This window comes from Haemorhous mexicanus, chromosome 6 (assembly GCF_027477595.1).
Source record: "Haemorhous mexicanus isolate bHaeMex1 chromosome 6, bHaeMex1.pri, whole genome shotgun sequence".
NCBI lineage: Eukaryota > Metazoa > Chordata > Aves > Passeriformes > Fringillidae > Haemorhous > Haemorhous mexicanus.
The window spans coordinates 11,273,103-11,300,991 of NC_082346.1; the positions used below are offsets into that span (position 1 = coordinate 11,273,103).

At 53.9% G+C, this 27,889-nt stretch overlaps 3 protein-coding genes across 3 annotated transcripts in view; 2 read left to right on the forward strand and 1 right to left on the reverse strand.

Moving 5' to 3' along the window:
* Nucleotides 1-750: 750 nt before the first annotated feature.
* Nucleotides 751-1,668, reverse strand: LOC132328564 (mas-related G-protein coupled receptor member H-like). The gene has a single exon (XM_059848489.1). It carries the CDS (start codon nucleotides 1,666-1,668, stop codon nucleotides 751-753), a length of 918 nt encoding a protein of 305 aa, XP_059704472.1.
* On the forward strand, nucleotides 1,562-5,393 carry RHOD (ras homolog family member D). Its single transcript, XM_059848499.1, has 7 exons — nucleotides 1,562-1,676; nucleotides 1,986-2,316; nucleotides 2,429-3,566; nucleotides 4,077-4,164; nucleotides 4,373-4,482; nucleotides 4,570-4,704; nucleotides 4,815-5,393. The coding sequence occupies exons 3-7, from the start codon at nucleotides 3,438-3,440 to the stop codon at nucleotides 4,980-4,982; spliced, it is 630 nt and encodes a 209-aa protein (XP_059704482.1). The 5' UTR covers nucleotides 1,562-1,676; nucleotides 1,986-2,316; nucleotides 2,429-3,437; the 3' UTR covers nucleotides 4,983-5,393.
* Nucleotides 5,394-6,213: 820 nt separating this feature from the next.
* Nucleotides 6,214-27,889, forward strand: part of KDM2A (lysine demethylase 2A) — a 33,786-nt gene continuing 12,110 nt past the window's right edge. The window contains exons 1-13 of the mRNA XM_059848500.1: nucleotides 6,214-6,326; nucleotides 6,651-6,678; nucleotides 7,886-7,990; nucleotides 21,132-21,270; nucleotides 21,872-21,950; nucleotides 23,142-23,188; nucleotides 23,305-23,483; nucleotides 24,222-24,328; nucleotides 24,630-24,723; nucleotides 25,204-25,357; nucleotides 26,049-26,164; nucleotides 26,279-26,405; nucleotides 27,230-27,651. Of these exons, the coding sequence (XP_059704483.1) occupies nucleotides 6,307-6,326; nucleotides 6,651-6,678; nucleotides 7,886-7,990; nucleotides 21,132-21,270; nucleotides 21,872-21,950; nucleotides 23,142-23,188; nucleotides 23,305-23,483; nucleotides 24,222-24,328; nucleotides 24,630-24,723; nucleotides 25,204-25,357; nucleotides 26,049-26,164; nucleotides 26,279-26,405; nucleotides 27,230-27,651 (1,617 nt within the window). The 5' untranslated portion in view covers nucleotides 6,214-6,306. The remainder of the gene's footprint in view (nucleotides 6,327-6,650; nucleotides 6,679-7,885; nucleotides 7,991-21,131; nucleotides 21,271-21,871; nucleotides 21,951-23,141; nucleotides 23,189-23,304; nucleotides 23,484-24,221; nucleotides 24,329-24,629; nucleotides 24,724-25,203; nucleotides 25,358-26,048; nucleotides 26,165-26,278; nucleotides 26,406-27,229; nucleotides 27,652-27,889) is intronic.

Consider the following 27,889-nt stretch of genomic DNA (forward strand, 5'->3'; position numbering starts at 1 on the left):
GACAGCGGGATGGATCCATCAGCGTTTATTGGGGCAGAGGAGTGTGGAATGGCCAGAAGAGGATACACTGCCGGGGATCCCGGGTGGAGCGGGGCAGGAGGGGCATAGGCGGTCCTAGGGGGGGAATCTGGGAAGTCAGAGGGGATAGGGAAGGGTCTGGATGCCGGCAATCCCAAATATTCCCACAGGAGGGCAGCAGAACCCGACGGATCGCGCTCGGAGCGGACGCCAGCTGGGAAATCTGCGGGATGGCATAGCAGGGCACGGCACGGCGCGGCATGGCATGGGATAGGTACAGGCAATAGGGAAGGGGAGCTGAGATGAGGATAGTTTGGGGATAGGACTGGGCTGGGAATGCAAATAGAATGGGGATGCAATGATGGATAGGGATGGGGATGGGGATGGGGATGGGGATGGGGATAGGGATAGGGATAGGGATAGGGATAGGGATAGGGATAGGGATAGGGATAGGGATAGGGATAGGGATAGGGATAGGGATAGGGATAGGGATAGGGATAGGGATAGGGATAGGGATAGGGATAGGGATAGGGATAGGGATAGGGATAGGGATAGGGATAGGGATAGACACAACATGGATCAGTGGGATGGGAAAAGGTATGGAAAAACTATGGGATGCATCCTGACGCACAGCTGCAGGAAGATGACCTGAAGGCCTGGCTGGGAGCAAGGGTGGGCAGCTGAGCATGAAGCGAGCGTGGGCAGCACAGCCGATGGGACCACAGAGACCTCTCAGCTGGACATTGTGGTGATCCCTGTCTCCTCAAAGACCCTCCGGAAGGCGACCTGGAGGGACACGACGGAGCAGTGCCTCCAGCAGCTCCCCACCAAGAAGTAGATGAAGGGGTTGATACTGCTGTTGATGCAGGCAAGCAGGAAAACAACCTGGGAGGACACAAAGGTGGTGCTGAGCTGCTGAAGGAAATTCCAGAGGCTGAGGGGCACTCCGAAGATGAGGAAGATGAGCACAGTGAGGAAGATAACGATGTAGAGCCTCTTAGGCTGACGTCTCTTGGAGCCACATTGGATCTTGATGAAGAGGATCACATTGGAGATGACCATGGGTGGAGCAAAGATGAGGAAGCTGAGGGCGTGCATGGAGATGAGAGCCACCTGGCAGTGCTCGTGCTCGTGTGACAGGCACAGGGAGGTCACCACAACCATGACAGCGATGGAGAGGGCCCAGAGCAGGGCACACACCACCCATGAGAGGCGCTGGGGACGGCGGCAGCGGTACCAGAGGGGGAAGAGAATTGACCCACACCTCTCAATGCTGATGGCCGTCAGCAGGTACAGCCCCATATTGTAGGAGAACAGCGACAGCAGGAGAAGGGACCTCAGGTACTTCAGGGACACAACAGTGAAGCAGGACACATCCTCCAGCAGGTAGAGCAGGGAGGAGGGGACCATGAAGAGGAGGAAGGTGAAGTCGGCGACAGCCAGGTTGAGGATGTAGACAGTGATGGGGTTCCTGCGGATGTGGAATCCCAGGAGCCAGAGCACAGCCCCGTTCCCAGCCAGCCCACAGAGGCAAATGAGCAGAGTGACACCATCTATGGCCACATCGGTGACATTGATCCCACAGGAAGCATCTCCTTCAGTGTCCATCAGGGGAGAAGAGGGAGGTGGGGACGTCTGGTTCAGCTCCATGGTGGAAGGTGGGATGTGGTCCCCAGCTGTGGTCAGAGCAGAGGGGGGTTAGTGGGGCCCCAGGGGATGTGAAGGGAGGGGGTTCCCAGTGAGGTGGCCCAACAGGGCTGGGGACAGGGGGGCCATGGGATGGCTGGGGGTGCGGTGAGGGTGGAGGGAGGGTTGGATAAATCCAGTCATCCCGACTGAGGACAACTGTGGGAGCAGTGAGAGGGGCTTTGGGGACATCCAGGGAGAAACAAGCAGTGCCCAGGGCTGGACTCTGATCCCAATCCCCTACCTTTCCTTGGAGCCAACCTGTTGGTGTGTCCGAGCAGGGCACCCTCCCTCCCTCTGGTTCTCCTCGCCACGCTCTTCTCCAGTGAGGAAAACTGCAGTCTTCGTGTCCTCAGAAGCTCCAAGCAGCCTATTTGTCCCCAAATGAAGCTGCTTTTTGGGGCGTTTCTGCACAATCACTGGTCAGGCATTGAGAGCACTGGGCAGTTGCACACAGCCTGCCTCTTCTCCCGTCAAAATTCTGTTGGTCTTGCGGGAAAGGAGATGTTTTGTCTGAGCAAATACCCCAGAGGATGAACACTGCAGCAGTTATATCTTGCTGTGAAAGAATCTTGATGCTTTTAGGATTCAACCTGATATCTCATTAGACTGGTAATTGCCACCTTCCTAATTGTTTGATAGTGCTCCAGCCTCCTCTCCCCATCCTGCCCCGATGCTGGCATCCTTCTGAGATTGTTCATTACCGTATGCATTTGCCTCCTAGCGTGAGAATCCCTCTCCACCAACTTCATCCTGCACCAGGCCTGGGTGAGAATTTGGAATTTGTTGTCTGAGCCATCACTCTGGATTCACTCCAATTGGTCTGAGGGCTCCAGAGCCCTCCTGGACTGGCTGGTACTCACTGAGGGAAGCTGGTGGCAAAGGGGGTGGCTGGGGACAGCAGACACGACCCCACATCCCTCCCTGCAACCCTACACAAGAAGCACCCACTTCATTCACCCCCACCAAAGTTTTGGGGTGGCAGAAGAGGGGAGGGGAGAGGCTCTTGGGCACTGCTGGGATAGCACGTCCCCAAGCAAAGCAGGGTGTCACAGCCTGTCCCACTCACATTGGAATCACTAGGAAAAGACAGGAGCTGGGTGGCTGCCCCCTCACGCAGGTGCTGCTGAGCTGGGTGCCGGGGACAGAGAGTCCGGCAGGGCCAGGCTCAGCATGGCACAGCACGGGTGTGACAGCCAGGGTGGCAGTGACAGCGGGGCCAGGGCAGTGAGTCACCCCCCCCACCCCGTGCCTCGCTCCACCCCTGGACTTTGCCTCCCGCGGATGCTCAGGGCAATAAATCCCAGGCTCGGAGGCGGGAATGGGGCGCCAGGGAGGGCACAGGGGTCCCCCCTGGAGCCTGCGCTGTGCAGGGGGATTTGCATGAGTGAGGGGATGGGGAGTGGGATCGGGAGCGTGATCATGGGATGAAAGAGTGCCTGAGGCAGCGGGCAGGAGTGCGAGGGTGCGTCACACAGGCAGGCAGGACATGCAGGTGGCAGTGTGACGCTTGTGCACGGCAAGGACCTGCCGGGAGAAGGTCACCTGTGCGCCAGGACACCTGTACGTGTGTCCCGGCCACTGTCACCGCCGCGGCCCCAGCCCCGCGGCGGGCGGGCCCGGCGGGCGGGTGACAGCCGCACCCTGGACCGGGCGGGTGCTTCCCGCCTCCCTGTCCCCATCCCTGTCCCCGCCGAGGCCACTCGGGCTCCGTGGCCTCACCGGACACCCCCATGCAGCGGGAGCGCGGGGAGCAGAGCCCAGGAGCCCCCGAAACCGAGGTCAAGGCTGTCATCGTGGGGGATGGAGGCTGCGGGAAGACGTCACTGCTGGTGGCATTCGCCAAAGGGGACTTCCCCAAGGTACAGGGATATCTGTCCCCTGGTGGGTGGGGGACTGTCCCCGTTCGTGCGGGAGTGGTGTCGGGCAAAGGGCGGTGGGACAGACACGGTGGCAGCAGCGGGGCCTTTTGAAGCGGGACATAGGGACAGGGGGGACAGGGGGGACAGAGGGGACAGGGGGTGGCCCAGCCTGGGGCTGATGGGGGTCTGTGACACCTCTGCCTCTCTTTGGGAGTCCCGGGGGGGAGCAGGGTTTGTCCCTCAGTGAGGGCACATAAGGGACTCAGGGAGTACAGGGAAGGGGGGCAGCCACAGAGACCCCAGAACCCCTGTCCTGAATCCCCAGGTCCCCCTGTGGCATCCATGTGCCCTGGGATGGGGGACAAGGGTGGTTCCCATCCCACTGCCGCAGGCAGGAAGCACTATTTCCCACTCCCTGCTTCCCTGTGCTCTGTTCTGTCCCTACTGGGGTCCCCTCCATTGCTGCCCCCCACAGCTGCCTGTGTGACCTGTGTCCCTGTCCCCTGCCAGGTCTATGTCCCCACCGTGTTCGAGAAGTACACAGCATCCCTCCAAGTTGCCGGCAAGCCCGTGAAGATCCACCTGTGGGACACAGCAGGTGGGACAGCAGGGGACAGCCCAGGCAGTTGTGTCCCCGCTCGGGCGTTTTGGGGTGTCCCATGTGAGTGGTCATGCCTTAAAAGGGTGTCCCCTCCAAGGGGTCCCCATGACCATGGCAGAGGGGGGTTTAACCCACAGCCATCCCCACAGATGTCACTTTCATGGTCCCAGGCTGGCATGTAATGGTTTCCTTCTCCACCCTGCAGGACAGGAAGACTATGACAGGCTTCGCCCTCTGTCCTACTCAGATGCCAACGTTGTCCTCATGTGCTTTGATGTCACCGACTCCAACAGCTTTGACAACATCCTAACAAAGGTAACGCAGCCCCGGGGGTGCTGCCTGTCCCCTGTCCCCATCCCTGGGGGGCACGTGCCCATCCCGGGGTGACGTGTCCCCTCACAGTGGTACCCGGAGGTGAACCACTTCTGCAAGGGGGTCCCGGTGCTGCTGGTGGGCTGCAAGACGGATCTGCGGCAGGACCAGGAGGTGCTGCAGAGGCTGAAGGACGGACGGATAGAGCCCGTCTCCCGCCAGCAGGTGGGTGTCACCTCCCGGTGACACGGCACGGGACAGGACAGGGGTGGTCCCGAGCGCGGGATAGTGCGACAGCGGGGTCCTGGGAGGTGTGACTCTGTGTGTCCCCGCAGGGAGAGGCCATGGCCCGGCAGGTCCGCGCCGTGTCCTACATGGAATGCTCGGCCAGGTACCAGGATAACGTCGGGAACATCTTTGTGACAGCCTGCAGTGCCGCCATCAGCGCCGCCCGCCGGAGGCAGCGCAAGGCGGGACCCAGGAGGGTCTGCGCGATCCTCTGAGCCCCCCGGCTCGGCACAGCCCCCCGGGGTCTCCTGCTGTCCCTGAGCTCCGACCGCACCGCGGCTGCTGCCACACCTCTGCCTCCGCCACCGGAGTGCCGCTGCCACCCTCCCGACCCGGGGCTGGCACCTCCGGTCACCACGGGGTGACAGCAGGAAAGCATTCCTGGCATGAACTGTCACGCCTGCATCCCAGAGTCCCTTTCCCACTGGGGATGCCAGTGTCCTGTCCCGGTCCCGCCAGGAATCCCAGCGTCCTGTGCCACCATGGCTGCCAGCACCGCCTGCCAGCTGGGCTCTGGGGACACAGAACTGATTTGGGACTCCCCTTCCCGCTGGCAGGCCAGTGCAGGAGGGTGACACCGGGTGACTTGCAGGGCCATCTTCTGCCATTAAAGTGACACAAAACTCTTCAGCGTGAACGGTCCCTGGGGCAGGAGGAGGCCCTGCACGGCCTGGGGGCGTCGGGGACTCCGGGTGCGTGTCGGGGACATAGTGTGAGTGTCGGGGACATGGTGTGGGTGTCGGGGACATGGTGTGGGTGTCAGGGACATGGTGTGGGTGTTGGGGACATGGGTGTGGGTGTCGGGGACATGGTATGAGTGTCGGGGAAATGGTGTGGGTGTTGGGGTCCCACCATGTGCTCAGGATGGATGAGAGACCACTGGGTTGGGGTCACTGTCTGATTTTGGGTTGAGGTGTGTGTGAGCATGTGTCCAGGTGTGTACTGCACATACAGATCTATAACCATATATATGGTTATATATACATGTTTTTATATACATGCTACAATATAATGTATATCTGACTATATAATTAATTTATAAACATCCATATCACTATATTTATTTTATATATCACTGCATATAGTTACAGCCTTGTAACTATCTATAGACTCTGTATAGTTTATAAAAACATTGTTTATATTGTATAACTAAGGAGCTGTAAGTAGTTACCTAGGTGGACGCAGATACCTGCCGGTGTCTCTGCATTCAGACCCCCATACAGGCGTGCACAGCCCTGCGGGCAGCCGCGAAGCCCGCGGGGACACCGAGGGACCTCACGGCGGGGCGTTTTGGGCCGCGAAGCCCCCAAAACCCCCGGGGGCGTGGCCACGCTGTGGAGGAGGCGTGGTCATGTGAGGGGCGTGGTCAGTGCTGGAGGGGGCGTGGCCGGGTCCGAGACGCGCGCGCGCGGGGCGGAGCGGGGCGGGGCGGGTCCGGGCTGGGGAGTGCACGGCGCACGCGCGGGTTGTGGGGGGGGCCCGTGCGCGCGGCGCGTGCGCGTGGCGTCGGTGTGTATGTGAGGCTCTGACGGGTTCAAAATGGCGGCGGCGGCTCCTGTGTGAGGAGGGGGAATCGCGTCCCGGCCGGGGGGCGGTGGCGCCGGGGGGGCACCGCGCGGGCGGGACGGGGCGGACGGCGCCGTCGGAGCCCCGGCACTCGGCGGCGGGAGGGGTGTGGTGGTGGTGGAAGCGGTGGCGGCGGTGGCGGCGGGGGGACGCGGGCCGCGGCGGCGGGGGGCGGCCGGCGGGGCTGTCAGCGCCCGCTGCCCGCGCCCGGAGCGGCGGGGCCGGGGGCGCGGCGGGGCCGGGGCGCGATCGCTGCTGACCGGGGGGTTCCTCCTCCTCCGTCTGTTCTGTTCCCCCCCCCCCCGTGCCGGCGGTAGAAGAGGACAAAGGCGCAGGAGAGACCTGGTGAGTACCGCGGGGTCACCGGCGACCCCCGAGTTTGTGCGGGGCCCCGGAGCGCGGCCGGGCGGGCGCGGGCGGGTCTCCCCTTGCCGGGCCCGGGAGGCCCCGTCGGGAAGTTGAGGAGGGGGCGGCGGGTGCCGGCTGACAGCTCCCCGGGGACCGTCCCTCCCTCCCGCCTCCCTTTCTGTCCCGGAGGGGGCGGGCTGGGGTGTCCCGGCGGGCCGGGGGTGGCCCCCTCCCCCGCGGCGGGGCCGCCGCGCTGAGCTCCGCTTGTCCGGTTGTTTATAAACATAGTTCAGCAAGTGTGGGGAAACTGCCTCCCTCGGCCGAGCCGGGAGTCCTGGTGCCGTGGTTTCAAGGGACGCAGGGGTGGGGAAGGTGCTGGCGGGTCTGGGGGTGCTCGGCTGTCGAAGCCGGGGGTCGGGAGGAGCAGGATGGAGCTACGACCCTACGTGGTCGTAACGGTTCTGTAACACCGCGAGGGGCATGGCGGATCCCCTTCCTCGATCTTATTACCCGATTCTCCTCCCCGAAGGTCTGACTTAGGCATAGTCCTGGGGATTAAGAGCCACGCCATACCTAGGCTTTGGTTGGTTTCTGTCCCTTTAAAAAAAAAAGTGTAGGTGCCATCTGACGCCCTGGGAGGTTTTCCCAGGTTGGTGTGTGGTGTCACAAGGTGGCACATTTGGAGAGCTCAGCATTGAGGTCTCCTCCAGCCAGGAGTTAGATCCCTGACTGCTTCCCTGCTTGGGTGCTGTATGTAGGAGAGATCCCATATGCCTTCCCTGATCATGGGACATATCCTGTAGCACTGTAGTTTCTCTCAGGTGCCACAGTACAGGATATCCCAAGGACAGTGATTGTGTTGTTTGGAGAAGCTGGGTCTCCAGTGTTTAATTTTGGAGAAGCCAGGGTTTGATAGCACATTCCCTGGTTTTTATCCCACTGTGGGCCAGAGGAGCTGCTGGTGGTAGTGTGGAGCCAGGGTGGGAGACCTGTTGTGTTACAGAGCTCCTGTTGTGTTACAGAAGAGCTGGTGAAGTCGTTTACCCTGGCGTTTATTCTCGTAAGCCATATAGGTTGGGGTGGCCTCATCCACTGGGCTCTCTCAGCCCCCAGAGCGGGGTGGGGTTGGCCCCAAGAGGAGAAGGGAAGTGAAGGGTATGGATGTCCCAGTGCCCTCTTTCACTGTTTGCCTCTGGCTTCCAAGGAGGAAGAGGACGATGACAGCAGTCCTGGCGTGTCCTTCTCGCTCTCTTCCGAGGAGTCGGAGATGGAGCCCGAGGAAGAACGGATCCGATACAGCCAGAGACTGGTCAGTAGTGGCCTTGGAACAATCCTATTCCAGGCTTGGTTCTCTTGCAGCTGGAGAAGGGAAAGGCTTTTCCTGGCAGCAGGGTTGAACCACCCAAACAGACTAGTGGTGGATGGATGCAGCCTGCACAGAGGTGTGGGCTTGGCTTAGGTGGCTTTGTGGGTCCTTTTGTGTCGCCAGGTTTGTCCTAATGAAGGGAATTTGGCTGCTGAGCTCTGGAAAGGGGGATTGGAGGCTGAAGCTGGGGAAGGAGCTTTGGGATGGGAACATGAAACTGGTGTCCGTGTAGTTTCTGTCACAACAGGTTTTTTTCTGTGTGTCTGTGACGAGCAGAGGACCTGAAAACACTGTGTGTTACCAATCTTGGTTTGAGTGGCTGTGAAAGCAGAGGGAACCAGCTCCAGCTTCAAGCTCCAGTTTTCCTGTGCCTGTGTTTCTTCCCAGTGTTTTCTTCTGAAGGGAGCTGTTCCAGCATTCAGGTCCCAGTCAGGCCCTGTCAGGAGCTCTGGTGTTTGTGCTGGGACTGCTTGAATCCAGTGGTCTGGGAATTGGGCTGTAGCTGGGAACAGCTTGGGAGCAACTGCTCTTAGAGTCTGAGGTGATATTCCCAGAGATCCCAGAGAGGGAGGGAAGCTGCTTTGTCTCCCACGCTGTTTTGAGGCAGTTGCAAGCTCCCAGGGAAGGCAAGTGGCAGCTCTGTGTTGGAGTCCCTCTCTGAGTCACACCTGTACCTGTATCCTCACCTTCAAGGTGCTGCCCATAAAGCTGAATCCTTATTCCTTTAATTCTCTGGAATCATTTGATGTGAAGCTCTGTGGTTCTTGGCATTAAGCTTTGTCCTCAAGATGAGCAGTTCTGGGTGCTGGGGAGTTCCCAAGTGCTTTGGTGGATGTTTTAATTTGGTATCAGCAGCAGTCCCACCTCCTCCCTCATCCTGACACATTTATTCCCACAGCTGTGCAGAATGCAGCTCAAGGTGCTGGTTTGACTGGGGAGTGATCCAGGACTAACCCAAAACATCTGGATAAAGATGTGGCAGGTGAAGGGGGCTATCAGCCAGGAACTTGTCAGTTTAAAAATGCTTATCATCTCTCAAATAAAAATCAGGAGTTGGTGTCCTGGTGCAGGTGGGCTGGGCTCCAGCAGAATGTGCTAAGCTGGATAAAGGCCTGCAGGCTGATGAGCTCCGTGCTTAAGGGGTTTGGGAAGGCACATGGTCAGCAGGGTGAGGCTCACCTGGACTTGTGTGGCCTCGTGTGCGTGTGTTGTCTGTGCTGGCCTGAGGCCCAGGGAGGAGGCATGACCCCTATGTGGTGGGTAAAGGCTTAACTCCTACCTCCTGCCACGCTTTTCCTGGAAACTTCCAGCTCATTTTGTGCTCATTCTGTGTCAGTGGCGCTCTGTTGCTGAAGGACCCTTAAAAGATGATTATTTTTCTTCTGTAGAGCATGATTTGACTTACTCAAATATCCCACATATGTTTTGGACCTGGGAGCTGGGTTAGTTGGCCTAAATGAGAAGTTCCAAGTAGGGAAGCAGTGAGCTGGTGGTACAGTGTGTTTCTGCTGCTGTCAGCTGTGTTTCTGTTGTGTGACTGGGGCTCAGTTAGCAAAAAATAAATGTGTTTTAAAAAACCAATCCAGGTGTGATAGTAGTTCTACCGGCCAAACAACCTGAACCAGAACAGTTCATGGTGGTGAAGGAGCTGAATTAATGGTGTGGTTTGATGGTACCAGCTGAGATGGCAGAGGCAGTTTGTTCTCTGGTGTGTCAGGTAATCACACTGACAGCATCTTTTTCCTGACTAGTTTCTATTGGGACATAGAGGAAATCTTGAGTGTTCTGTGTTGTTTTATTTAGTTTGCGCTAATGTTGCCTTCCCCTGCTTCCACAAAAATCTGAAGTGTGTCTGTTTTGTGAATGAATTTATCAGTGTTGGTGAAAGATCTGGGTTTGGAGGAGAATTTAATCTCTGCTTCAGGTGTGGTCACGTTCCTGCAGGAATTCTCTGCTGGGTCACACGTGTCTGTGTGGGACAATGACACTTTAAATGGGTTGCACTGCCCTAACTGTACTTTCTTCATAGTTCAGGCTCTGCATCCATGACTCCCAGGATAACACAGGCCTGGGTGAGTTGCTCTAGACTCAGGGATATGTTGGGAGGATGTCTTGCACCCATCCAAGACCATCTGTGGAGAAGCTGTGAGCTTCTCCATGGTGAGCTCTGGGACGCTCACACAGGCAGTGGGTGATGCTGAGTGTGGAGAAGACACAGAGGAGCAAGTTATGGGCTATCCATGCTCCTCACCCAGAGACTGGGAGCAGTGGAGATGGGACTTGCAGGCACTGTGGAGTAGTTTCCTGCTAATTCTGTGTGAGTGCTGTTCTGCCCAGCTCCGTAACGAAGTAGTTCTTGGGGCTTGGGCCGAGGTGCCAGCGTTTCAAGCTGGAGTTGTGTGTTTTGCAGGCCCTTAACCGAGGAGCTGAAATGCTCTATTGTGTCCTGAGCCTGAGTGACAGTCCAGCCCTGGCACTAACAATGCCACGGTCCCTCTCTGAGACTTGGAAGTCTTTGCTGGCTGTCACTGGGTGGTTGCACCCAGCCCATGTCACACCAGGCTGTTGGGCTCCCCACGAGGAGCCTGGACTCCTTAAAGGCTCTGGAGATAAAGATCCGTTGGCCTGCTGCTCACAGAGGCTGCCTGCCCTTCTGCAGAGCAGTCCTGCCATATTCCTGGGTGCTGGAAGTGTGAGGATATCTCACCTTCTGCCTGCTCCAGGGCTCATTTTGGCAGGCCTGTGCTGTGAACTGAGACTAGCAAGGCCCTGTGAATTGCAAGCTGGGATTAGCACGTAACCACAGTGCTGCCATGTGCTTGCAGTGACAATGTTCAGTGTGAGAAATGAAGGGCAGCAGTGCTGGATCACTTCAGAATGACTTGGGAGCACAGCAGGGGAGTGCCATTATCCGAAGGACAAATCCTGCTCATCACAGCCTTCCCAGCAGTCTGTATCTCAGGGTGTGGCTCCCAGTTAGGATTGCCGGGGTGGCAGAGCTGGTTGAAGAGGTTTTCTTCCCTCCTTCAGTGAGTGCTCTGGGAGCTGATGGCCCTGAGGTGAACGCTGCCTCAGGGAGTTGTGGATCATGCCCTGGATGGAAGTTGGCAGGGGGGAGGCACAGTCCCAGCTGTTGTTTGTGCTGGGGTAGTGAGCAAACCTGACGGGGCTGGAAGTCTGAGATGGGGAGTCAGGGTGGGGAAGGAACCTCTTAAACTGGCTCTGCTGCTGGAGAGAGCCTGAGCAGGAGCCTCACCCTCCCTGGGTGCTCTGTTGGGCTGAGCCACAGCTGCTGCTGGGGGTGCTGGGGTGTTGGGCCCGAGTGACCATCCCTGGCTGGTGCAGTGTCACCCTTATTTTGGCTGTGGGAAGAGTTATGACACCTATGAAGGGAAATGGGCTCGTGGAGCGGGAGACCAAAGTGCTGTGGGTGCTGGAGAATTAGGGAGGTGAGAGGAGAGCTGAGGAGTAAAGTGCTCTATCCCATGGTCTGAGGCAGTCTGTGTCCTGCCCTAGCACTGCCCTGCCCTCTGGTCAGATCCTTGTGTGAAATTTGAGAGGAGGCTCTGCCTGTCCCTACCAGCCAGAAGCAGAGGCCTCTCCTGTAAACAGCAGTTACCAAACCTGCCCTTACATGTCGGTGTCCACGCTCTCCCCTGAGAGAGTTCAGATGGGCTTTGCAGCATGTGGAGCCATCAGCTGGGGGATGAAGCCTGGGGAGTGTGCAGGACAAGGTTTTTCTTACAGCCCTGCATGCTGTGGAGTGATCCCAGCTCAGCCCATGCCTGAGGGATGGCACTGCTGGCTCTGACCAGTGCCTGGAGTTCCAGCAGCTGCAATCTTGTGGTTTCCAACTTGTTTGTATCCTTTCTGCAGGATGGATGGGGTGATAGTTCAGGACACAAGTCGTGGGACTAGGAAGGCCCACACATGTTGACAGGACACTTGTGACAGTTTTTCTCACAGGATAGGAATAAATTGAGGGATAAATGGCCTCAAAGCTGAGAGAGGAAGGTTAGAGGGAGCAAGCTGTGGGCTGCCTGTGTCAGGTAAGATAGTAAAGAGGAGGATGCAGCTTCCTGCCTTTCCTGTGTTGCTCCATCTTGAGTGTTTCACAGTATCCCAGTGGTGGGATATGAGGAGCAATCCCATCAGGTTCAGCCCAAGTTCTGGTTTGTCCTGTAAAGCTGCTCACTGCCAGGTAATGATCCCTGGACATTGCTGGTGTTTGTCACCCCCAGGTACTGGGGGGGTGACAGGCCAGTCCTGCTGCATACTGGCTTCCCCAGGGCTGCTCCCACTGATTTGGGACCCACATGGGTGCACTGGGGTGACCCTGCCTGTGTTGCTCCCTGCAGACACTGAGCATGGGATGAGCCCCAGGCACTGGCTGAGAATTTGGGTATTTTTACATTACCTGCTCCCTCTTCCCCACATTTGAAATGTGACACTGGCAATTCCTGTCAAGCCAGCCTCCTTCCTGGAGTTCCTCTGTGCCCTGGTTTGAAACTCAGCCTGGCCAAATGTCCCTGGTCTGCTGGACACACCTCAACTCCCTGGTCTAGACAGGACCTGGGCAAGGGGGGTAATTAATCTCTCCCACATGTCTCAAACTGGAGGCACTACAAATGAGTCATTCCAAGTGACCCAGGTGTAATAAATGAGCTCTAAATAATTCAGGGGCTGTTCAGATTTGGTCTGGGCAGGGCTTTGGTGGAAGCTAGCAGCAACTGAAGGCTATTCTTGGAAAGCTTTAGAAATCCCTTTGAGCACTTAGATCCTGCCAGATGCATGACTGTGCTGGTCCCTGGAAGAATACATCCCTGAAACCAAGTGGATGCTGTTCCCTGTCAGCAGAGAGGGATGCAGGACGTAAATATCTGCTGGATTCTTACTGTCCCAAGCCTGGCTGTGCCCTGAGTGTGTCCTGGAAGCTGCAGTGCTGACTAAGCAAGGAGCCAAACACCACAGAAGCACTTCAAGTTACTTGTGAGTTACCAAACCATCTCTGCAGGCTTCATTTATGTTCCTATAATAAGCAGGAATAAGTTTTCCCAGGGTTATCCCAGCTGGAGGTGACACTGACAAGTTAGGAAAGCAGTCCCTGTGCTCCCAGGGCCGCCTTAGTTATGTCAGGAGCCACCCAGATTTACAGGTCACTGGCTGGGTTTGGGGGAAGAAGGGCACTTGTGGGAAAGTGGTGATATGCTCAGAAGGTGGAGAAACAAGGTGCTGCACTAAATTTGTCCTCTGAAAATGTATAAAAGAAGCAATTCCCTCAGGATGAGATCTCTGGTGCTGCTGCTGAGGGAAGAGTATTGGTGTTTCCAGAGGAGGAAATGATGGCTGAGCCTTTAGGGGCTGTGAGGAGCTTTGGTGTTGTTCCTCCCTTTCCACAGTGGCCTGCACTCCCTGTGCTGCTGATGCTCCCTGTTTACCTCTTTTCCCAGTTCTTGGCAACCAGGTGGGGAACATCCATAGCTGGCTGTGGGTATTGCTTTCTGCCACTTGAGGTGGTTCAGGTGAACCTGGTGACAAAGTGTATCCTGGGAATCCATGATGGGGCAAGAGGAGGTGGAGCTGTTGGACAGGAGTTCTCTCCCATTCCTGTGTCCATGGTTGTGCATCTCTGTTGCTGTAGCAACAGCACTGGGAGTAAACAGCAATGAGCTGGCTTTCCAGGGATTCTGAATCCCTCTGGCAGTTCCAGGAACTTGGACTAGAGAAGTTTTTGGGCTGAGATCTGCTCAGGGTTGCAGGGTGGTAGATTTTCCATATTTTAGCCATTGCTCTGTACACGTAAGAGTTTTAATAAAGCTGCCCCCAGCACTCTTTTAGGTCAAGGAGGAGGCTCTGTGAGCTTTGTCCATGCTGGTCCTCAGGGCTGGGAGCTGAGTGCACAATGCTGTTGTGCTTTAGCCAGTCCTGACAGAGTTTGGGAGAAAATACCACTTGAGAAAAGTCCTCCTTGTTCTTCCATGTACCCCTGACTCCTGGGAGCTGTAATCTTGGGATAGAGCTGAGGCAGCTGGAAGGGGAAAGGAGAGGGCTGGCAGTGCATCCTCCTTTAAGGTCAGGCTGCCTCAGTGTCTTTAATTTGCTGTGCATAAATATTTCCATGTGTCACTGAGCCCCTTTGCCCCATTTGGAGTAAGGAAGGGACGAGTGTTGGGCTCCTTATGGAGGAGAGGGGGAGGGAGTGTGTGCAGGGATGGTGTAACAGCACAGAGTCCAGAGGAAATATCCTTCCTAGTAGCTGGATTCCCACATTGTCCATGTTCCTCCCAATGGCTCTGGGCTGTTTTCCCTCTCCCTGAGCATCCTCAGCCCTATAGCCTGCAATGCGGCCAGCCTGCTGCTGTTCCCTTTAAAAAACAGTGTCAGCTGAGCAGGAATTGCAGTGCAAACCTCAAAGCTTCCTGCGTTTCTGTTATTCCAGTAGTCCTGTGGTCCAGCTTCTCTCAGGTTGGGTGATGGGACAGAACTGGCAACAGGTTTTGGCAGAGCTGGGTTGGGACGCTGAGAAGTTCAGAGGGTGAGCACTTCCCTCAATAATAAAAAAAATAAAACAATCCAAGCTAGCCCTGTGATCTATCAGTGTGCTGGAGACAGAGAGGTCCCCAGCAAGGAATGAATTAGATCACTCAGGGCTGGCCTGCTAGTGCTGCATCAGCTGCATCTCTGAGTGCATATGGCTCTGTCTGTCCCTTGCCCTGGGTCTCTGCTTCCTGGTCTGTGTGGGCTCAGTTGTGGGAATATGGATTAAATGTGTATCATTTTCAAGCCAGCCTTTTTTGGAGCAGTTTGGTCTATTTAGTTCCATTTGGGGGGGATTCTGTTGCCTTCCTGCACAAAGCAAAAGGAGGAGCAGAGTCCTGCTCATCTACCTCACTGCATAGGGCACGTGCTGGGGACACCTGACAGAGAAAGGGCTGCACATAGGATTTTTCCTTGGATTTCTTCTGATTGCAAGGGGTGGGATGTAATTCAAGGGGTTTTCTCAGTCTTCTCCAGAAATGAGAGGGCTGAATGCCAAAAGATGGCTTTTAGCACTGAGGGTCATTGTTCAGCCTTGAAATGTTGTGGAGGGTTTGATGATCCTTCAAGAGCTTCTCCAGGCTTGCATGGAATCCAGGCAGGATTTCTCCTGATGCCATGGCTGGTGATAGAAATGGACAATCTGGGGGTTAGCAGTGCCATCAAAGCCCTTTGGGACAGTGGCTGTGTGTGACAGAGGCTGCAGGTGACTGGAGTGAGGAGCTGTATCCTTTCATAGGAGCAGTGCTTCCTTTTTGGGAATGCTGCCAGAGCTGCCCATCTGTGATCTGATCTAGCATGTTCCTCTGCCTCGTGGTTTTGCTGCTGTGACTGGACAGTGTGTGGTTTGGGAGCAGCTGTGGAGCTCTGCTTGGCCCCTCCATGCTCCCTCCCCACCTGCCTTGCTCCAATTCCTCAGTTACTCTTCGTGTACGTTCAATTTTGTAACCTAAAAGTGCAAACCAAAGCGTACTCCCCGGTCATTCTGAAATGCTGCCAGCCTTGCTCGTGATAGGAATCCCTCCTGGAGCTGGGAAGCCTGGAAGGACTCCAGTTTTGTGTAGATCCTGTTTGCTTCTCAGCCTGGTGCTTTGAGTCTGTCTTTGTCCAGAGATGTGCCACCTGGGATACACCCATTCAGCACTCCAGCTTTTGAGAGAAATGGGAGGTGGTGAGGGGCATTAAACCCGAGTTAAGCTCAGTGGTTCCTCTTGTCCTGGGTCTCTGGAGGGGATTGTGCCTTTTCTTTAGATCCTAAGTGGTGCCTCCCATATCTGGGGGAGTGGGGAGTCCAGGATTGAAGGTGGGAGAGGCACAGAGGGCAGGAACCTGCTGCTGTGTGCTGTGCTGGTGCTCCAGAGCTTAGAGCCCAGCCCAGGAGCTGAAGTGGGAGGTGCAGGCTTGGAGGGGAGAGGGATATAGAAAGGAAAAGCTCTTGTGCTTAAGATAAGCAATGACCTGGCAGGCTGCTGATTGGGTGTCATAATCTTGGTGCCTTGGTTCTTCGCACTCTATCTGGAAACACTGGCAAGGGAGGATCTTCCCTCCACAGCCCATTCTGGCATTAGCACCTGCTGTGCCCAGGGCCTGTCTGATCACAGCCTGGCTGCTTCCCTGCTTGTCCATCCTCCTGTCAGGCTGCCTTCTGTCTTCCTGGAGAAATGGGTGTTGTTCTTCCCACTTTGCCACTGCTGAAATTGCTGGGGATTCTCAGCACAAAGTCTCAGAGGCAGAATTCTGGGCTTGCCTCAGGTAGTCGCTAGAGATCAGAACACCCATCAAGATATTCAAATGTTGCAGGTCTGGATTTATCTAGGCAAGAGCAACAGTTTGGTGTAAAAATATGTGAGAAGTTAAATTCCTTCACTGAGGAGAGTTGAGCTGGTTGATTTATTATCAATTTGGGTGCGTTTCAGCAGAGTAAACCTGCAAAGAGATGGGGTAAGGAAGAAATGACTGGTAGATCACACTGTTCTGTGGGTATGCTGGGAGCCAGGGAGAAATTAAAACCTGCAACAAGGGGATTTGGGGATTGAAAATGGAGGTGAAACTTTCCTGCATTCTTTGTGTCAAAGGAGCAAAAGAGAGTTGTGGGAGGCTTCACACAGGCAAACTGCTCTGGAAAGACAACAAGCAGAGGGAGAGGAAAAGCCAGAGGGGTGCTCTGGTCTCCTGAGGGGGAAGGAGCTGTGGCATAGCAGGAAGAGGTTCCTGGTGACTGGGAGATGGAGCTGAGGGAGGGGATGGCAGCAGACAGGACAGGAAGTGACTAAAATACTGTGGTGTGTGTTGGTTGTTGGTTTCACTCTTTAAATACATGAGGCTCTTTCAGCGAAAGGACGGCTTGTTCTTTTTTTCAAATGTGACCTTGTACTCATTCTTCCCTCAAAAAAACCTCACAGGAGAGGAGTTTTCTGGCTCTCTTCAGCTGACTGTCAGCTCCTTTGCTGTTAGAGGGAGCTGTTCTCCGTGGAGGCAGCGCTTGCTGATGGAAAGAAGTTTCCAAGGAAGGGTTTTGGAGAGTGCCACTGTGGAGATTCATGAGGCGCTTTCCCTGGAATCCCTAGGTGAAGGAGAATGCAGGTGAAAGAATCCGAATAGAAGGGATAGCTGTCAGCAGGATTAATATTCATGCTTCCTATTTCCTCCATTAATTGAATGGTACCCAGGAGGGTCAGAAAGAAATGGTAAAGGACAGCTATCTTAGGTGGGAATTGCTGGCTGTCTGGTCTTGGAGGATGAATAAAGTATCTTTATCTTGACCCTGCCTGACACAGAGAGAAAAGGTTTGGACCACTTGTCAGTTCTTCCTTAGTAAAACTCTCAGCAGGATGAAAAATGCCTGAATCCTAAGAGAAAGCTGGGAAAACAAAGTGATATTTAAATATTGCTGCTTAATACTGAATGCTGAAGTTGTCCTACATATAATGTAATGTGCCTGACTCTGTGCCCTTGCTTCTCTGGAGCTGAACTTCACCCGGAACATTGTCACAGGTGGCAGTTTTGGGGACATCTGCTGATCTCATTTTGGGAAGCTGCATCCCTGGCTGAACTGGTTGATACTGAAAGGTCTCCCAGTAGTGGAGTCACTTCCAGGAAGAAGCAGTTCTGGTCTAAGAGTCCAGGACTGTGAGTTGCTGATGTTCTCTGGATGGGCTGTAGGAATGTGCTGGGAAGGGATACTCAGCCAAGCCCCATCCCTAGCACAGGCAGTGAGACAAGGGTAGCCAGCTCTTCCTGGGAAGAAGTCAAACTTGGTGCTGTCAGAAGGATTGGCACAGCTCTGTGTGTGCAATAGTGGCAAGGTAAGGTTGGCATTAGCTTGTCATGGCTTTGCAGGTGTCACCTGTAGCCAGTTATTTATCCAGGCAGCAATTTCCTGTGTGGCACATCAGAAAAAAGGGGGTTTTGGAGCATCCACTGAGCACATCTGTCCTCGTACAGAGACCCAGTTTGGGGACATGGGGTCTGTGGTTTGTGTCACTGTGCTGTGAGGAAGCTGCAGACTCTAGGAGGGGAAGACTCCCGCAGATGCTGCCTCTCCCATAACGCATGCCTGGAAGCACAGCAGCCTTTCCTTCCTCCTGCCTGCTCTGGGGCCCTGAAATACTGTTTTTCCCCACCCTCCCAAGACAACAATGACTTGAAAGCAGTGTGGCCCCGGCTGGGTCCGATGGGATGGGAGCTGTTTGCATTGTGCTTTTGGGTCCTCAGCCACAGCTGGGATCCTGCTCTCCTCATGCTGGGCCAATTAGGAGGCCAGAGTCTTCCCTGCCCACCGGAACAGGCGAGGCCGATCTGCCTGGGAGCTGGAGGGGGTTTGGGCTGATGCTTTGCTGATGACAGGAGCAATAGACTTTGGAATTTGCTCGGCTGGAGGCCACAATCCCCTTCCTTCTGTGTTTCGCATCCCTGTTTCCTCATTGCAAAGGGATTCAAGTTTAAGGTGTTCTTGCCTGTTTCCTGGTGTTTGCAATTCTGTGGTGTGGCTGCCTTATCGTGGAGTGGTTTGGGTTGAAGGTTCCAGCCTGTTTGCTTTGGAGGTTGTGCTGTGAAGGAGATCTGGGAAAAGAGTCTAAACAGGGTCCTGATCCCACAGTGTATCTCCAGCATCCACCCATGGCACCAATAGGATCTGAATCACGCCCAGCCACGTGGTCACATTTCTGTTGAATGAGCTGCTCTACACAGTCCAGAGCCTGGCTTGGTGCCACTTCCAGAAGGACAGACAATGCCTGGTCATCGTGTCTGTGGCTGGAGCTGCATTCCAGCCTGGATATCCCAAGGTTTGTCCTCAAATGGGGCTCACCTGAGTTCCAGCCCAGTGCAGTAACCCCTGCTCCTGGTTAAGTGTAGTCAGGGGAGTCAGACATAATCTATTAAGGGACTGGTTTGGACATAGCATCTTCTTGCCAGATTTCCCATGCCAAACCTTTTGCTCCCAAAAGGTGAGGTTTTGAATCCAGCAAAGACAAATAAGCTGCTTTTCCCCCTAAAAGTGAGTGTCTGGAGTAAGGGAGCAGGTCAGAAAGCAGCCTGGTCGAGCCTGATCCCAAAGCAAGTGAGACCATGGACTGCAGAATCCTCCTCTTCATTGTGCACATCCTCTCTCTGACAGAGAGCTGCCTGCTGGGATCTGTAGTCCTACACTTGCCTCGGATTGGGAAGAGTGAAACGTTGGTGATGCTGGAAGGTGATTCACATCCTTACCTGGCATAGGTGTGCCTTGAACTTCCCTGGTGTGGTTTAGTAAGGAATAGGATGAAGCAGGCCTTTCCCCAAAATGCTGGGTTCTTCAGGAAAAGCTGAGTTTGAGGTTTTCATTGTCCCTAAATCCTGCCCAGGGCAGACTCCTCTCTGCTCTGTACATTCATTTTAAAGCTGAGTACCAAGCAGGCTTCATGGAGTCCATGGTTTTTAAGGATAAGTGCATTATGAGCTGGGCTAATCATCCATTATAGCAGTCATAACACCTCTATATCTCTAACTTCAAGTTCTGATACATCCCCCTGGGAGGGCCAGTCACAGTTTAAAGGCAGAGTGAACATTTGGGAGTTGCAGTTTTTGGTGAGTGTAGCCCAGCCTTAGCAATGTGAAAATCCAAGTGTTCCCAAGGAATAGGTCACTTATGCTTTTGCCACTCCCATATGTCTGCTTTTTAAATGCATTTTCCTGCCTTTATACAAGTATCTCTGTAAAAACCCTTAAGTAAAGTGAGTTTTTGTGTTGTTAAAAACGGGGAGATCCCACTCATCTTTAGTGGATGGCTTAAGACAAAGGACATCAGCCCTTTTCCAGATTGTTTAATCCTCGGGGCCATTGGACAGACCCTGGTTGCAGGATCCTGAAGACTCTGCCTGAAGTGCCTCATTCAGGAGCAGCTAATTGTTCTGCCTGGCTGATGAGGTGTTTGTGTCCCAGTCACTCAGGGTTTTGGTAAGGAGGTTGGAAAGCTGAGCACCGTCAATGGGCTGTGAACAATGGGTGAGTGACTCTGTCTTGATGGCAGGGGAACTCCTTGTGCATCCTGCTTGAAACTGGGAGTTAAAATTAAATGTTGGAGGGGGTGGGGGAAAAGCCTTTTTTTGTGTATGTCCCTACGTGCTCCTGTACCGGTTCATCTAATTAATCTAAAAAGATTATTTAAAGCAGTACTTCTGTATGAGGGTGTTCATTCCTCTTTCTCCAGTGAGGTTATCGCAGGCTGCTTCTGGTGGCATTTCTGGGGATGTGACACTGCCCCTCCCTACTGCAGGCAGGTGCCAGCAGCTGTGTCACCTCCTGCCCCATCCCGGCCCTGGCTGTCTGCTGGCCCAGCAGTTGGTGTGCACGCTTGATAATGGGAACTTCCCTAATTAGGGAAAGGCAGCTTGGCTAATTCTGAGCAGGTTTGCTTTTTATCTGAGGGGATTTAGGGAGCATTCCCACGCAGGGCTCTGCTCTCTGGCCAGGTGGTCGGCAGCTGGGGACAGTAATTTCTTCCAGATCCAGCAATGCCAGAAGAGGATGTCTGTCAGGAATCCCTGTACAGATGTGCTTACAAGACCCTCTAAGAAAAGTGTTCCTTCCACTCTGTTATTCTTCTCCACACAAACAAGAGAGTAAATCAGCTTTCTATGTACAGGCACAGCCAAAGATGAAAATTTCAGTCTTTTGTTTTATCATTGGTGTTCTGGCAGAAATTTAAACTCACAAGTGCCTTTACCTCCAGTGCAGCAAAATACTGATGCACCTGTAAAAGTGGGGAACTGATTCTTTGTTCTTTGCCTCTGTTACACTAAACTCTATCCTCTCCTCCCGTATTTCCCTGTTAGAATTCATTAGGAGTGATTATCTGTCTCTCATACAGCCCAATTAGCACAAATCTGGATGGAGGAGGGGCAAAGCTGATGTTTCCTGGTATGTTTTGGGTTCAGGAGAGACCTGAGCTCCCCTAGAGGCCGCGACTGAGCTGTGTTAGGTTGGGATGAGGCTCTGGTTGTTCCTCCTGCTCCATAGCTTCCCTTCCTGGTCTGTAACTTCTCCCTTCCCGGTGTTCTCCTCTCAGCGTGGCACGATGAGGCGGCGTTACGAGGACGACGGCATCTCCGATGATGAGATTGAAGGGAAGAGGACGTTTGACCTTGAGGAAAAGCTGTCCACCAACAAGTTTAACTCCACTTTCGTGGTATTCATGGAAGGCAAAGGTTTGTCCTGGGGCTGCTGGTCCCAGGGAGTGTGTGTGGGGAATGGCATGGAAGCTGCTCGCTCCGAAGAGCATGGAGGTGGTCTGCAGCTTGCTGGGACACATGGCAGCCAGGAATGGGAGCGTTTGCCTGGGTCAGCACCTGTAATTGCAGCCACGTGTCTACCAGTTCCTTAATTCAAGGACTGTGTGGGATGTCTCCCCTTCCTTTCAGCACGCACACGGCTCCGTGGGATGGCTTTTCATCACACAGCCCCTCATGAGGATTTACTGGGAGGGAGGAGCGCTTCTGCAAGGCATCTCTTGCTTGACTCTGAGTTTCCTAGGGAAGTGAGCACCAAAATCCAGGCTGTTCACCTGTCGGGAGCAGGCTGTTGGAGCAAAGCCTCCTTAGGGGCCCTGTCTGAGGCTTTTCAGCAGCACATACCCTGCTTCCTCTCAGAACTACTGCAAAGGAGTTCCAGGATTTCTGAAGGAGTGTAGAAAAGTGAGGAGCAGGGTTGGACTAGGGATCTCCAGAGAACCTTTTCAACCTGAGCATGTCTATAATACTCTGAAGGAGTTTCTCCTAAACCTTCCCTCTTCTTGTCTCCCCACACCAGACTTCACAGTTGAGTACATCCAGCGGGGTGGCCTGAGGGACCCGCTCATCTTCAGGAGCTCGGATGGCCTGGGGATAAAGTAAGTGCTGGGAGCACGGAGTGGTGGGTGGCTCTGGCCCAGTTCCTTCATCTCTCCACACTCAGTGGGATCTGTTCCTGGCTCTGCCAGGCTGGTTTGACTGTTGTGTCCATGCTGTTCTTTATGTGCAGTGGGCAGAGAGAAATACCTTCCAGCTCAGTTATCCCATTCTTCCTAGTGTGTTTGGACTGAAAATGAGAGAACTGAATTGGCTGTAGGTGATCAGAATTCCACCAAATGTCTGGAAGGTCCCACTGCTGCTCTGATGCAATGTCTGGCTGGGTTTCTTTCCTAGTAACATAGGCATCTGTTGCCAGAAAGTCAAACAATTTGTAGTATTTCTGGCATTTTCCAGAATTCCAACCTGATTTTCTGAACTTCTAAACTGCTGTCTGCCTCTCTTGCTTCAGTACATCCATTGAGGTTTGCAGCTCTAACTGTAAACTGGGTCTGTGTTTTTGGGGTTGATTAGAGGAATAAATGACCCCTCACAAACTTTCAGAGCTAGTACCAACAGCACTGCTCCGAAGTCCCTCAGCCATGAGGTTCCATGGCTGTGAACAGATGGGTGACATCTTATCCAGTGCAGGATGTTCTTTGCTGGGGTGAGTTGGGTAGGAAGTCATGCCAGACTCAGTCTAACTGAGTGGGTGACTTGGGAGGGTAGAGATTTAATACTGGGTATTACAGTGTGACTGAAACTGAATTTCTCGTGAGCTTTTGGATATTTCTCTGGGTCAAGAGCTGCTCGAATAGCTGCCAGCCTGCTCTGCCTGTGACAGCAGTGTTTGTACAGAGAAGGGTGCCAGTACAAACATTGGAGTGGTTCTGCTGTGTCAGTGGAATATACTGCGTGTCCTGCTCTGACTGTGCCTTTGGATTGGGATAACTCACACAAGCAGCCTTTAGAACGAGAGATGGGATTGCTTGGTTCAAGGCCTCCTGGCTCCTTTGCTGGAAGTCACTGTACAACAGCTCTGGAGATGGTACATCCTATTCCCAAGCCTGCTTCCCAAGCCAGAAGTTTGTCCTAGTGTTTCACCCCAGTCCTGTGCCCCCAGAGATCCACTTCCATGGCCTTCTCCAGCACCAAAGCAGCACAGATGTACCTTCAGGGTGCCAATTCCTGGGTCACAGAGTGTGCAGCCAGAAGCACTTGATGGTCTTTTTAGCCAGATGTTTGTCCTACAGGATGCCGGATCCGGACTTCAGCGTGAACGATGTACGGCTGTGTGTGGGTAAGTGTCCAGAGCCACCCTGCACTCACTTGTGTGGTTGGGTCCTTTGAGGATCTCACCCCCTGGAGTCCATGGGGCGCAGGGATAGTTCAGTGATGTGTCTGTCACTGTGGCAGGGAGCCGACGGATAGTGGATGTGATGGATGTGAACACGCAGAGGGACATCGAGATGTCCATGGCGCAGTGGGCGCGCTACTACGAAACGCCGGAGGAGGAGCGGGAGAAACTCTACAATGTCATCAGCCTGGAGTTCAGCCACACAAAACTGGAGAACCTGGTGCAGAGACCTGCTACGGTGAGTGGGGCTCTTTCTCCCGCAGGGATCTGCTTTCCCTAGAAATCTGGAATTGGGATGTGGTAGAAGAGGGGCTGCTCAGAACACACGTGGGTTCAGCTGGGTTGTCAGTCTGGAAGTTGCTATAGCTGACCTCCTAGTCAGGCTGTGGTGACCATGTCCAAGTCCCTAGCATGTCACTCTCTGGAGAGATAGCCTGTTCATTGGCTGTCAGCAGTTAGAAACATGGAAGTCTGAATTCTGCGCAGTGTGCCAGGGAGAGTTCCTGATGCAAAATGCTGAAATCTCTGAGGGCTGAGGAGGCCAAGACTGGAGGTGTGCTGGAAGGAGGGGAGCAAGCTGTTTTGTGTGGGGAAGATGAGTTGTGGGAGGTGGGATGGATGGGATGAACATCTTGAACTACCTCTGCAGTCAGCAGAGTGGAAGTGGCAGCTGTGTGGGGCCATTTACTTCTCTCTGTTAACTGCAGAGGGAAACTCATAATCTCTGGCTCTCCTGAGGTTTAGGGAATTGAATCTCACCCCTAGGAGATACTGTCTGGCATATTTTTTATGGAAGTCCAGAGCTGGCATCTGAACACCTGATCCTAAGTGCTTTATGTGTAGGACTGTCCCAGTAGCACTGGGAAAGTTTCGGGATGTGAGGAAGGACCAAAAAGGGATTTGCCAGCCTGGGGTAGCAAAAGGTTTTGCTGTGGCCCTTTTTTCTCTGCTCATGTCTCCTACCTCTCTGCCGTAGGTGGATTTGATTGACTGGGTTGATAACATGTGGCCCAGGCACCTGAAGGAAAGTCAGACAGAGTCTACCAATGCCATCCTGGAGATGCAGTATCCAAAGGTGCAGAAGTAAGTGGCTGCCTGAGCTGTGGCAGGCAGCAAACAATCTCTTGCAGGAAAACTGCCCAAGGGAGCAGCAGTGTGTACCAAGGGGGAGGATCAGTCTCCCAGCTTATTTTTGTGTGTGATGCTTGTAAGGCCATTGCAGTTGCTTGTTAAATCCCCTTTAGCTGTGTGGAAAAGGGGCTGGGTGGCTTGTGACACTGAGCCATTGGCCTTTTTTTGGAGGACACATTCCCTTGGAATGTCATATCTGTTCCAAAGTGTGGATCACCATTCATTTTCACCTTCTCGTCTTGTTTTCCATCAGATACTGTTTGATGAGTGTCAAGGGCTGCTACACAGATTTCCACGTGGACTTTGGTGGCACTTCTGTGTGGTACCACATCCACCGAGGGGGAAAGGTAGGACAGTACCTATTGGGACAGCTATAGGTGCTTTAGGAAAGTGGCTGTTGGTCTGTTTTTGTGTAAATCCTTGAGGATGCAGGTCCCAGGCAGCAAATTGAAATCCTTTCCACCCTAAACTTATCTATATTGCATGTAGCCAGACAGGTGTCAATCCCTAGTTCAGGTGTAGCTCTAACATGGTAAATCAAACTCAGTAAATCTCCTTGTCATTCTGGTGGCTTTCCTGGGCTCTGTATCTCTTGACACTGATGCAAATCATAGCTTAAAAAGCATCCCAAACTCAGGCTACCTGTAACACTCAGTGTGTCAGGCTGGGAAAGACCTTGCTTGTCCTCTCAAGGGGGGGCAGCTGTTGCAGTCATTTTGCTGGGAAGTTCTCAGGGAGAGGGGACAGGAAGAGATTCAGATGTTGGGAAGGAGCCATAGCTGTTCATTATGTGATGACTTACTTGAGTGTGTTGTCTTTATTTGCAGATCTTCTGGCTGATCCCTCCCACACCCCAGAACCTGGAGCTCTATGAAAACTGGCTTCTCTCAGGAAAGCAGGGAGACATTTTCCTTGGGGACAGAGTGTCAGAGTGCCAGCGCATCGAGCTCAAGCAGGGCTACACATTTGTCATCCCCTCAGGTACCCTCAGGGTGGGCACGGGCATCCTGGTCTTAGCCAGGGTTGTGGCAACACAAACTCCTGGGACACTGGCAGAATTTAGCTCCCTCATGAGTCACTTGGAGAGGGAGATGTGATGTGGCTCTGTCCTCTTGCTTGCCACCTCCAAAAACATGCCTGTGATGGCATTGTGGATCCAGCCCAATTGTTAGGAAAGCTGTGGCTGACTCATATCACATTTGATTAATTATTAAAGGAGGCTTTCCCAGATCCTGTCATGTTGACACATGGAAAAGTATAGGTTTAGGAGAGGCTGGCCCAAGGCAGCTCCTCAGATTCCTGGGTGTCTTGTGACAGAGCTGTGGCGTACAGCAGGACCAGGAACAGAAAACACCAGGGATTGCACAACTCACTCATTTGAGTCCTGTTATCACAACTGACACTTCTTCTGAACTGAGTGGCTTTGCCTGAAGGAAACCCACGCTCCAATTCCCCAGATGTTGGACTTGGCTGGATTGCTTAGCCTTGGAGATAAGGAGTGGAACTTGAGTTATTTTGAAGGTGTTTAGAGTGTTGGAACAGACTTCAGAAGGCTGTTCCCCTTGGTGCTAGGCCTAAAGCAATTAGAAAACAATCTAGGATGACACCAGGGTGACAAACAGCTATGCAAGATGGATCAGAAGGATTCTTCCAACTCTGCTTTCTCCCCAAGGTTGGATCCATGCTGTGTACACTCCCATGGACACGCTGGTTTTTGGTGGCAACTTCTTACACAGCTTCAACATCCCTATGCAGCTCCGGATCTACAGCATCGAGGACCGCACACGGGTAAGGATCTGTGAGAGACCTGTGCTGGACATTGGGCCACACCTGGTGCGGCATCTGTCATCTGAGAGCAGCAGTGGGAAGGAGGCCTGACAGATCCTCTTGCCTGTTTTGCAGGTCCCAAATAAATTTCGTTATCCCTTCTATTACGAGATGTGTTGGTACGTGCTGGAGCGTTACGTGTACTGCATCACCAGCCGCTCCCACCTGACCAAGGACTTCCAGAAGGAATCCCTAAGCATGGGTAAATCCAGCCCTTATTCCTTCCTTACCCTTATCCAGCTGCCTTCTTACACCCTCTTGCTGGGATACTGGCTCAGCAGTGTGCCAGGCAGGGGAGGGTTGGGTGGGAATTTTTTTGGGCATGAAGTCACAACCAGCCAGACTTCTGCTTCCTCCTCTGGCCCTGCAGCAGCCCAGGTTCCTCACAGCTGTGAAACCAGCACACCATCAGTTCAGAGCATTATACAAAAGAGATGGGGGGAAGTTGCAGTGGCCACCACGGTGCTCTGGGCAGGAATTCTCTCTGGCTGGCCAGCGCCTTCTGTACACAGGGTTTGAGGGACTGACTAAGGGACTACTTGGAGTGCTCAGTGACCTCACGGTCACGAGTGAGTCTGCATCCTCTTTATCGCATCATGAAGGCAGCATCAAGATCCTGAGCCCTCAGCTGGAGATCCTAAACCCTCCAAAGCAATATGAGGTTGAATAAGGCTTTAAGCAGTATGATGTAGTGGAAGATGTCCAGGCCCATGGCACTGGGGTTGGGCTAGATGACAGTCCAGGTGCCTTCCAACCCAATTCTGTGAAATTAAGTCTAGGACATGAAATTCAGTCTAGAGCATTTGCTATTTCTTCCTCTGTGACCTTTTCCCATATCTGGTGTCCTGCATTCCCACAGACAAGCCAGGAATGGGAAGGGTGTTTAGCTGTTTTCAGCTTTTTCAGCTTCTCTGTTCCTTTCACCTCCTACAAATCTGTTGCTCCAGCATCCCTCATGACTGGGAGGATCCCACTAAACATGGAACACTTCCTATGATTGCTCTCCCTGTTTCTCCATCATGGCAGATATGGAGCTGAGCTCCTCGGACTCAGTGAACATGGAAGAGGAGGAGGAGGAGGAGGATGATGAGGATGCAGCAGGGAAGGAATCCCGGCGCCCCACAACCAGGAGGTCCATTCTCACCAGCCCCATCGCCAACGGTGCCAACATGGACTATGACGAACTGGGCAAGAGCTGCCGGAGCAGCCTGCCGGGTCTCAAGAAGACCCCATCCATGGACTCTTCCGACTCCAGCCGGGGCTCCCAAAACGGCCAGGCCTGGGACCCGAGCGGGGGCAGCCCCCGCAAGAGCAGGAAGGTGCACCTGACCCAGTTTGAGCTGGAGGGGCTGCGCTGCCTCGTGGACAAGCTGGAGTCGCTCCCTCTGCACAAGAAGTGTGTTCCCACCGGCATCGAGGACGAGGATGCCCTCATCGCTGATGTCAAGGTAGGGCTGAGCGAGTGCAAAGCACTTCCCACGAGGAAACTGGGCTTCACCCTCACCCTACCCCTGTCCTGGGGCAGGACTGGTGTCCTCCTCTTCCTCTGTGTGAGGCTGATGTCACACCGGAATGACAGCCCTGGGATTTGGGGTTGGGAAAGCAGGAGTGTTGCTGTGCCCTGGCTGGGTCCCTTATGGCTGTCAGTGCAGGAGTGCTCGTGGATGGTGCAGTTCACTTCCAGTT